This window comes from Ammospiza nelsoni, chromosome 3, assembly GCF_027579445.1.
Source record: "Ammospiza nelsoni isolate bAmmNel1 chromosome 3, bAmmNel1.pri, whole genome shotgun sequence".
NCBI lineage: Eukaryota > Metazoa > Chordata > Aves > Passeriformes > Passerellidae > Ammospiza > Ammospiza nelsoni.
Window position 1 is genome coordinate 25,172,791 of NC_080635.1, and position 11,049 is coordinate 25,183,839.

The window sequence follows — 11,049 nt, forward strand, 5'->3', positions numbered from 1 at the left end:
CAATGGATTATGTAGTCTCTTGTTTATTTGCAAAATCTGATGGGTGGTTTTTGTGCCTTTGGCACGTGTTCTCAGCTGCTGACACAGAGCTGGAAAAAGGGAAGCCAAGGGCCATTCTGCTATCTGTGGCTTCAGCCATGACCTCTAACTGCAAGACATGAACCCAATGTCCTAGCTGAGTTACTGAAAGCAAGCTGGGCCTGAGTGCTAAGGCTGTCATTCCTTCCATGAGAGTATTCCCACTGCCTAATGAGCTGTGGGATAACAGCTTGGTTATTTTATCCACATCTGCTTTAGCAACAAGCAGAAAGTTCTTACCTGCTAGATGAGTGTTAAAAATAATTGGTTTGAAACAAAAAAAAAAAAAAGTACTATCACAAAAACAGACAAAAAGAGAAAATCCCTAACACACCCCTCCAAAAAAAACAAAACCAAATCAGAAAACTAAGAGCATGGAAATACTCTGGACAGAGCTCAGCTTCATGAAAATCTGTTTGTCAAGTTTACGTGCATAATATCCTTTATTAGAAAATTCTTGTAGGCAGTCCTTGATAGGTGGTATGTAGGGAAGATAGACAACAACCTACTGTCCTGTTTTCTCTTTTTTCTTATTTTTTTTCTTTTTTGTAGTATTTAGCAGCCTACAGTACTAGATTGAGTGCCATGGAAGCATGGGCTACTGAGGAGATGATAAATTCTGCAAGAGCTGACAGTTGTGTTGCCTCTACTGATAAAGTATTTTTATCTCCTATTCTTTGACTCTTGCTGTCCTTACAAAACTATTTTTCATTGACTTAAATCTCTCCCATCCCGAAATACCAACATTGACTGAAACCTGAGATCACAGTACAAGCAACTCTTGCCTATAAAGCAGTAATAAGGCTTTGATGTAACTTAAATGGAAAAAAATCAGATTTTTTTTTAGCAAAGATGGAAAAAGGCAGTTTAATTTCCTTTATCAACTATTTTTCTTATTTACTTTGAAGGTTGTTTCTGCACAGTTCTGAGACAGATGGGTCTTTACAGAGGCCAGTAAATCAGTGTTCAGGGGCAGAGGAGGAACTATGAAATCAGAGGATGCATTTTGTGAAGACTTGTATGAAACTTGCAGTTCAAGGCTCTGCTATTACAAGGGTAATATAAAGGGCTGTATTGGCTTATCTCTCTTTCATCCACAGAAATGAGTGTACATAAATAGCTATGTGCAGGCACTGGAAATAGTAAGCAGCTGAATGATGACAGCAACCTGTTTCACCAAAAATTACAGTTAAACACACAGTGCGGTCTGGGAGAGGTTTTAAGAGCTTTTCCATCTCAAAAAGATGACAGCAAGGTAGCTGAATCAATTTTATTATGTGAGATCTTCAAGTTGAACCTATACGTATACCAATATGTTTACTTCACTACCAGGTGTGCTGAAATGCTCTGAAACTTTTGAGACTTGACTCTTTCAGTGTTCATGTAGCTATCTTTATTGCATGGCAATACAGCTGGACAAAGGAAACTGGTGTAACTGATGCTATAATAATGGTGCACTCTGCTGCATACAGTGACGCTACAGTTATGGAATAAATCCACTTTAAATGCTTCAGAGAGACAAGCCCTTTGTCCTACCACCAGAGGTGGAATATTATTTACTAATGTACCAGGATTTGGAAAAGTATAGGACAGAAACAGGTTCCCAGTATGCTATAATTATTTTTTTTGCTTTTAGTGTTTTGGAAACTAGCAGCATCCTTCCACTAAGGAATGTGGTGCATAGCTCACAAATGATGTGTCCTGTCCTCTCTCTAACATTGTTTAAGTTGGGAGAGAGATGGAAGGAAAAGCTTAACTTTCTCCAACTGTTTATTAACTCCTGCAAGACAAGAAAAACTACAACCATATGTTAAAATATTGTATTTCTCTGTTTACATTGGTGTTTTAGAACACATAAGGCAACAGATTTTAAAACATTTTCTCCAAGAAATCCGATCTGAATAAAGATCCCTATGTGATCACAGGGAACAGATTTAAGTGCAAAGTGGTCATGCAGGATATCCTTCAGTGGAGTGTTGAGAGTCCCATGAGGTGTGGTTCATTTATTTTTGTTTCTTTGGCTGTGAGGCAATGAACAGTGCTACCAGACAGTAGATAGTCCCTCCTATTGTCAGAGCCATCGTGGTCCGATAGAGCAGCTTGTCTGGATATCCTAGCTTCAGGTGTACTGGCAGTCCATCTGATCTCTGTGGGAAGAGTTCAAGGAGAAAACAATGAAAAAAGAAATTAACACCCATACTGAGGTCATTAAGGAATAAGGTACTTAGGTAAATTAAGAGACTTCTGAGAGGGAAGCCTCCTGACAAATGGGCTCACTACAACCAAGTGTTTTTTGTCTAGCAAGACAAATGCAAGGCAAGTTAATTTTGTTAGCCAAAGGTGTTAAGTGCAAGCAGAAAGAATGTATCTTGAAATGTTTCTCAAGAGGACCTGGATGGGAGAAGTGTCACTAACAACAGAATGTGAAAAGATATATATAAAAAATTATTCACCGAGCCAGACTGACACATTCCAAATGGAAGTGGCATGTAAGAGAGAAAAGGGAACATTATATACAGCACATTCTTGAGGCTTAAACAAAAGCTTAACTCATTTTTTTTTAAGAAAAGTCCTACGTTTAGAAATTCCATAGCTAACAAACTGGCTTTGAAAACTTTACTGTGCTGCTTTTATACTGCACTATAAACAGCTTCAGCAACATTCAAATTATTATACACAAAAGAGTAACAATTTGCTATGCTCTTCCACATCTGCTTTAAGGCAGACATGTGGATTCCCAGAGAGAAAGTGCTTCCAATAGTCAAATGGTACAACAACCAATTTCAGCAAAAAGACAATGTTGCTGCATTTAACCACTTTCTGTATTTATCTACTATTCAAGGCATATTATGTACTTTGTAGTATAGTACAAGTACACAGGTTATACTGTGTGTGACAGTTTCTTGACTAGACTTTACAGAATTCAGGTATTGTAGAATGGCAAAAGTAGTAAGCTATGTTAAATAAGGACAGAAATGTCCCACTCTCCAGTGTTGTCATTACCTGAAAAACTTTCTGTAGGTCTGGCACCTTGTTTCTACCCAAGAAAGAATCAGCTGGTGATAAACCTGGAGCAGGTTTACTTGTCCCAAAAATCAGATGTGGGTAATCAGTGGGAGCTAATGGTTTGAGTCCCTGCATAAATAGAGATTAAAATATCAAGGTATATCACTTGTAAATGTACCAATTGTTACATTAGGCAGGCACACTGCCAGACATTAAAAGGATACATTACAAAGAGTATTTATCTGGTATGAAGACTTGTGACAAATACATTGGTGGCCCACTGATATCTTGGTAACAACTTGGGGTCAGAGCTTAGCAAGGAAAATAGCAGCCTCCTTTCCAATCTCCTCATGGCATGAATTTATAGCTGTTATTTTTCTGTGCTGGTACTTGGTCCAAATTACCGCTTCTGTTTTACACAGAGACTATCTAGGACTCTCTCTGAGAAGTAGGATTAGGATCAAGGATCCCTGATGCTAAGGTCAGAGTGAGGAGGAATAAGTTCTACCTCCTGAATGCTGCAAGCAGTAGCCATAAATAACTAAGCCTTAAATAATTTGGATGAATAGTTTGGGGATTTAAAAAAAAAGTATGAGGATCATTTGGGTCACACAGAAGTGTAAATGGTGCTCAAGGCCCTTCAGAGACCCTGATATAGCAGATATTTTGTGCAGGTGTAACTACATCCTATAGTTCAGATGTTGCTGCAACTTCCCACACCCCAATGTACGCCCCATGAGAAGCACAGCTCAACTTCCTTTCGGTTCACAAGGTTGTACTCTACTCTGTACTCTACTTTGCCATACCTAGAAACTACATAATTCAGTTCTGTGACAAAGGGCACAAAGTCACAGCCAACATGAGGTGGCCTCCTTGTTTTTATTACTGTAGTTAAACTTAAATTACATCTGTACGTGCAGCAGTGATGTTTCACATTGTGTCTCTCAAAACAGCTGAATTTTTTTTTTTTCCTTAACTTGCCACAGAAATTAAAAGCATTGTACAGTCAGTTCAATGCAACAGGTTTTTATTACAAACAGAAGCAGCCACAGGTCAAGACTGCACTGAAATTCTGGTTTCTGTTCAAAGGACTAGTTGATGCATTTTCTATTGAAGAGAACTGTGTGACAATAACTGGAGCCAGAAGCAGACTGGCACTCTATCTTTTGTGCCAGCCATAGACCAGATGTGTTTTGCTTATGCAAATTCTGTGCTGCAACAGGAATCTTCAGCAGAAAAACCAGGTTTCTCAGCCTCCCAAAATAGCCTCTGGAATGGTCATCAGAGCTATACCCTGAAGATGTGGGTTCAGCTTCCCACTCTTGTAGTGCCTGACTGAATGTCAGAATCCACTTGTGACCTTTCTGGTGATGTTTGAAAGGCAGCAGCAAAAATGAATTTCTTTCTTCCTACTGAGCAGGCTCGCACAGAAGGCAAGCACTAAATCATTTAAGACCAGTGACCACTTCTGGCCACACTGCAATGAAGGAAGCATCTAGGAAATTATTGTTAGCCAGGGGAAGTTACTAATTATATATTCAAGGCTGGGTACCAGCTACATCAGAGGCCTTGAAGAAAGCAATAAGCAATTTTGGACAAGTATTTTTGTCTATAGGAACTTTAAGTACTTAATTAGATTTGTCTTTAAAAAGTTGGTGATTTGACAGAAATAACTATAGAACAGATGTTTATGCTAAATGTGCAGGTGACTTCTTCTCCAAACTTTTTCTTGCCTTCTTGTTAGTATCACAGCAAATGTGAAAATGCACATCTTTTCTGTGCCCTAAAGTTTCCAGTTCTGAATCTCCCTTTTGCCTTCCTGAAAGCCCAATGTTTTCAGGAGCAGTGCCCTCTAATAACTTCAGTAGTTAGTAAATCAACAACTGCAGGTTATTGCATACTTTTTCAGCCTTTAGAAATACATTCCTGTTCAGATGCTTTTAAGAGCCCCTTCTGCAGGAGCCATAGCAGAGTCAGACCCCACTCAAGGGACAAACTTCATTGTGAAATCAAATTGAACCAGTTCAGAAAACTCACATAATCACCAATGTACTGGTGTAAATTACTTCCAAAGCAGCATGGTGCCACTCCAGGACATCACACAGCAATTTAAATAAAAAACACTGATGTTGTTCACTGGCTTCAGGAAAGAGTACAACCAAACACATGCTGCAGAAGGGAGACAGGTCAGTTTGCTTAACACAGACACTGCATTAATTAAGGTTCCTCACCAATGAAAAATTTCACTTGAATTCCAAGTGAATTGAGTCTTGGCCAACCCTAACCAAGCCCAGTTAAATTAGTGCAAATGGAGGGCTGTTCCACCTTGTTACTTGCCTGTGGTTATTGAGAGAAAAAGCAAGTGCTTTATCTCACACCCAGTTTACTAAGCTTAGCATGGCTGAGGAGAAATCCACAGTGTAATGTAAAGGCTGAATTTCACTGCAGAAATTTTTTAAGAACTGACACATCTTAAATGACCCTTGGTCACTGTATTTAACATTACTAAAGCCATGGGTTTATTTAATGACTGGTATCAGAGTCTCACTACACTCAGAATAGTACTGAGGAATTAATGCCTCTACACATCTGACCTATGCTTAATTTTAAAAAAAAAGTTAATAACTGATAATTCCTCTTCTGATATTAAGGCGTTAAGCTTTTATTTTTAATCTCTATAACATGATTTTTTCCATGTCTTGGACAAAGTACAGCAGATGTAGTTATGCAGAAGAGTCAAATCAGCTGATTTCATCAGCATGTTACAGCAATGACTTTTTCAAAGTCCTGAAAGTTCTCAATGAAAGGTCAGGACACGTAGCTAATCCAAGAGAGCAAACAAGAGTTCTCTGCCTACCCTTCTGCAGAGTGTGTTTGTTTTCCTGTCAGAGGTCTGAGGATCTTAGGACCCAATGTATCTGTTGGTTGGCCATCAGGCTCAAAGTTAAAACAAATTTACACCTTGCTAGTATGAATCTGCAAGTTAGATTTACATTTTCCTGACAGTAAAAAACAGTTAAGGACTTGGAGCATAATTTAATGGAGATAGCACCACTCCTAAATTTTTAAATGTAAGGGGAGTTGCTCAAACAGATCCAAGAATGAGCAAGGAGAGGAAACTGAGGTAAGGACCAAAGGGGAATGGGGAAGTTACTCTGAGAATTAAGGTTGCAGAACATGCATTAAAACAATTTCTGTGAACCTACTGAACCTAGACACTTGTAAACTAAGTAGCAGGTCCTTCACAGGAGAATACACCTCACTGCTTCAAGTTAAATGTATTTGTTATGACTAACACAAGGCTCTTAGGTAAAACCACTTCAGTCTTTGTACTGGGATGACAATCCAAGGACAGTGATTTTGTGTACCTATTAAGTATTATCTAGGGCATAAAAGGTTACATATTATAGATTCTAAGCAATTCATATCGGCTAAAATCAAAATATCTGTGGCTTATGAAGGCTTTGAATAGCTACAAGCAAAATAAGTTGCATGAAGTGAAAATACTGTAGTACAAGTAAATTCCTGCTAGTAAATTTCTTTTGTGTTCAATAGAAGAACTAGGGAAAAGTTCATGTACTTGTCCTCATCTGACACCTTGTGAAACTGGTTCCAGTGACTGTACTTTAAACATAAGCTAACTCTTTAATATTTTTATTGAATTTGTAATGGTTATGGCAGTCATTATCCTCCTAAATATGAAGAGTAGTTTTCACCCCTCAACTAGCTAAGGAAGTTCTCATTTATTCAAACAAGATAAATTGTTCAGACTACTTTATACAACTTTGTTAAATGCAAAATTAAGTCTTCTACGCATGCTAAGTTTGAGATGGAAAGAACAATATGGATTTCAAACTTGAGAGGTTGTTTTTTGTTAGTTGTTAGTTAACTGTTGTTAGTTAGCTGTTTTGTTAAGCTGTTAGTTATGTTATTGTCAGCAAAATGATTTCTGAAATCTACTTAGACAGATATTTTGCAAGCCCACAGTAAGCTTAAACCTGCAGCAAAACAGTGTTCTGTTGGGAAGCACCAGAATGTAACTGCACAGAACAAAGACAATTAGTATACTGCATATTTTACCAAGGAGAATTTGAATGGCAGAATGTCTTCACTTTTCAAGAAACATCAAAATAAATAGAAGCATAAAAAGCAAACCACTTTACATGTGGAACTATAGTTTTAATGAACAGAGCAATGAAATCAATAGGAAAAAAATTTACTTTGTTTTGAATTTAACACCTTACCACTCATGGGATTACCCTTATATTTCAATTGCTGTTTATTGAAAACATTTTTAGTAGACTGATGCATCTAAATGTGTGACCTGGGAATTCAGTCAAGCTTAGGGAAAAAAAAAAAAAAAAAAAAGGAAGTTCCAAAAAAAAAATCTGGTCTTATAACATTATAAAAAGGGATTGAAAGTAACTTTTAAAAATGTAGGAGGTTCTTTACTGTTTAGGCTTGAAGTCCTTCCTTCCCCATTCCTCCCCCAAGCCTTTACTCTCCACTATGTAAATGAAGTATCAATGTTTATTCTCCAAACATAACTTTGTCTAGAGAGGTAAGAAGTGCCCCAATCACTGCAGCAGTGCTGGATGTATTGCTACTGTGTAAGTGCTGTACATACTCGAATATTATTTATTCTGGTGTCTTCCCTTTTTTGCTATCCAGGAAACAGCTATCCAGGAAGCCTTCCAAAGTGATGGGGACAGACAAGGACAAAAAACCTTCTTGGGACAGAAACTCTGTTACCTCGATGTTTATTTAAGATCCTAAGTTAATTCAGGATGGAAGGGCCCTCTACTGCTCTTTGGTCCAGAGCAAGGTGACAGCAGGCTGCTGTGGATTTTGCCTGGCCTGGCCCTGAAAGCCTGTGAGGACAGAGGGCACAGCCTCCCTCCCCAGGCACCTGCTCCACTGCCTGACTCTTCCCACCATGATAATGTCTTTCCTTCTGTCCAGCCTGAACCCCTCTCCTTGCAGTTTACGCCTGGTGTGTTTGCCTTCCTACCACGGACCCCTGTGCAGAGCCTGGCTTCATCCTGCTAACCTCGGCTGGCTGCTGACCTCGGCTGAACTCACTCCAGTTGTCATTTCCAGAGCAGGAGGCCCAGAGCTGGACACAGCACCTGGATGTGATCCAGTAAGTGTTGAGTTGGGACAGTGACGCTTTCCTCCATCAGCAGCTCACAGGGTGATACAGCCGGGACGCTGCTGGCTTCCGCCTGGCGGCACCTCCAGAGCTCCACCACAAAGCGCCTCAGCTCCACCCCACAACCACGCAAGGGCTCTACCTAACCCCAAATCGTAACCCTAAACCCTAACCCATAAAATGAAAAGAAAAAAAAGGTGACAGAGTCGCTGTCCCCGGAGGTGTTTCAGGAAAGCCAGGACGCGGCACTCGGTGCCGTGGTCCAGCTGACGCGGAGGCGCTCGGTCACAGACTGGACTCTACGATCCCGGAGGCCTTTCCAACCTAACTGATTCCGTGCTCCGGTGATTTTAAAACCCCGCCAGGCACCGCTCAGCTCCGGAATAGTCCTCTGTGCTGAAAGCGCGTTAATTCCTTGCCACAGCCCCCAGTAACATCCCAAAGCCGACTGCAGGCAGAGCGCGCTCCGGTCTCGCCCAAGGTCACGCGCGGGGCCGGGTACGTTCGGTGCCCGCGGGGGCGGCCGAGCCCAGCCCGGCCCGGCTCACCCAAGGCCCGCGGTGCCGCAGCCCCGGCCGGGTGCGGGTGTTACCTGTGGGGTGTAGGCGGCGGACGACGTGGCCCCGGTGAGGCGCTGCGTGAAGCCGCTGAACTTGTAGTACATGGCGGGCCGGGGCGGGCACCGGCTGCGACGGCTCGGCCGAAAGGCCCCGCCCCGCCCCGCGCCGGCTTTTCTGCGCCGCCGTAACGCCCAAGGGCCCCGCCGGCTCGCAGGGACGCCTGCGCGGGAGGGCGCGGAAAGAATGAGACTGAAAAACAGAAAAGTTCGAAAAAATACAATGGCCTGCGCCGAAGCAGTGCGAACTCGCCTCTCCCGAGCGCGCCCGCCGCTCCCGGAAAAACGAGGCCGGCGGCAATTTCCAGTCAGGCAGGGCAGCCGAGCCCCCGGAGCGGCGGGGCGGCAACGGCAGGGACGGGGCGGGAGGGGGGCAGGATGCGAGCCCGGGGCGGGCGGGGCGTGGTTGGCTCCAGCCAATCGGCGCAGGCGGGAGTCGAGACTCCGCCCACACCGGGTGCCGGGGCGGAGCGCGCGGGCGGTGCCTCCCACAGGGCCCCGCCCGGCCCGGCCCGTGCGCGCCGCCCGCGGCGTCAGGGCAGCGCCGAGTCGGGAGCGCCGCTCTGCTGGGTCTTTCCCAACGGGGACCCGCTGTGCCGCAAGGCTGTAGTCACAGAGTCACTTAAGTTGGGAAAGACCTCCGGGAGCATCGCGTCCCAGCTATGAGCGACCGCCCTCGTGTAACTAGACCGGGCACTGAGTGCACGTCTGGGCTTTCCTTAAACACCTCCCGGGTCGGTGACTCCACCACCCCCCCGGGCACGCCATTTCAGTGCCCAATCGCTTTTTCTGTGAAGAAATTCCTACCTAAACCTCCCCAGGGGCTGTTTGAGGTAATTTCCTCTCATCCTGCCGCTGGTCCCCTGGGAGAGGCGGCCGACCCCCACATGGCCACAGCCCCGTTCGGGAATGGCAGTGACAAGGTGGTGTGCGGGAGCCTCCCTTCTCCCTAAACACCCCCAGCTCCCGCAGCTGCTCTCACAGGGCTTGTGCTCCAGACCCTTCCCCAGCTCCACTGCCCTTCCCCGGCTCCACTGCCCTTCTCTGGACACACTCCAGCCCCTCCATGTCGTTCCTGTACTGAGGGACCCGGAGCTGGACACAGGACTCGATATGTGGCCTCACCAGTGCAGGGGACAAATCACTTCCCTGGTCCTGCTGGTCACACTATTGCTGATACAGGCACACGGAATATTTATTTCAGAGGTGTGTGCAAGCCTGGGTCCTCAGTGGTGTTCCAGAAATCCAGTGCAGCAACTGCCAAAACTTTTTACTTTGTATGTATTTTAGCAAACAGAGGCGTGAATAGTAATTGGCTAGAAGTTGCCTAGTTCTTTTATTACTTAGTATACTCTCTTCTATTTGTCAATAATTTTCTTGTTTTTTCTTGTTTCCCATACTAATTAGTCCACAGGCTGAGTCTTCCTCTTCCCTTGGGTCTGTGGGTTTATTGATGGTCTGAGTCGGTGGTTGCCACCTCCCTCTCCCCAGAATACCTTTTACCCAGTCAGAGCTGATTCAGCACAGTTGCTGAGTTGGCTTCCTTATCTTGGGAGTTCCATCAGATGTCTTTGTGGTCTGTAAATTCTGCATTCTTTGTGTCCGCTATCATTGGTACATCCTTCTTCCTACATTCTAAACCTTTGTTAACCTTCCCCTAGGTCTGAGATCACTGAGTCATGCCAAGCCCTATATCTTAATAAGGTTTAACAAGGCAATTTTATCAACAAGAAATTTGTCTTTCTGAGCCCAGGACACCTCTGAGAGTTTGCTTGTTAGCTGCTATCTGTTTCACAGATTAACTCTCCTTTCTTTTTGATTAAGCTGCAATGTATACAAAGATCCTTTCTTAAGAAAATTTATACATATTTCACATTTTGCAACAGATCCACCAGTGGTTTTGTTTTCTGGAGCGAAATCTCTGTGTCTCCACTCTAACAAGCAATTCACGTCTCTTATCAAGGGATTCCCTTCTCTCCTGCCATCTTCCAAAAACATCTGAAATGTTTAAAGTTGTGTAAAATAGGGCTCTTGCTAAACAAAGTCAGCATCCTAAACTGGGGGACTGGGACACAGTGCTGCTTCTGTCTGTGAATGTAGTGTTCCTGGGAAGCCAGCAGCCCCTCATCTGCCGTGGGCCATGGCACAGACTTGCCCTGCACAGAGCTCTTGGGCTGTGGTATTCCTCCATCCCTCC

At 43.6% G+C, this 11,049-nt stretch overlaps 1 protein-coding gene across 2 annotated transcripts; it reads right to left on the reverse strand.

Annotated features, from left to right (window-relative positions):
- Positions 1-1,830: 1,830 nt before the first annotated feature.
- On the reverse strand, positions 1,831-9,137 carry LOC132071774 (cytochrome c oxidase subunit 7A-related protein, mitochondrial). Of its 2 annotated transcripts, none has more exons than XM_059469542.1 (3): positions 8,829-9,137; positions 3,082-3,213; positions 1,831-2,225 (listed from the first exon to the last, which is right to left on the reverse strand). In XM_059469542.1, exons 1-3 carry the CDS (start codon positions 8,898-8,900, stop codon positions 2,082-2,084), a joined length of 348 nt encoding a protein of 115 aa, XP_059325525.1. In that variant the 5' UTR covers positions 8,901-9,137; the 3' UTR covers positions 1,831-2,081. The 2 variants fall into 2 exon arrangements, with proteins under 2 accessions (XP_059325525.1, XP_059325526.1); XM_059469543.1 differs by lacking the exon at positions 8,829-9,137 and adding an exon at positions 8,152-8,793.
- Between the last annotated feature and the right edge of the window lie 1,912 nt (positions 9,138-11,049).

What these genes read in the sequence shown, in the direction of transcription:
- LOC132071774 (XM_059469542.1), bottom strand. Translation starts at nt 8,900, where the DNA reads ATGTACTACAAGTTCAGCGGCTTCACGCAGCGCCTCACCGGGGCCACG. An exon ending in CCGCCGCCTACACCCCACAG is followed by an intron (nt 3,214 to 8,828) that starts GTAACACCCGCA and finishes CTATTTATGCAG; the next exon opens with GGACTCAAACCATTAGCTCC. An exon ending in ACCTACAGAAAGTTTTTCAG is followed by an intron (nt 2,226 to 3,081) that starts GTAATGACAACA and finishes CTCTTCCCACAG; the next exon opens with AGATCAGATGGACTGCCAGT.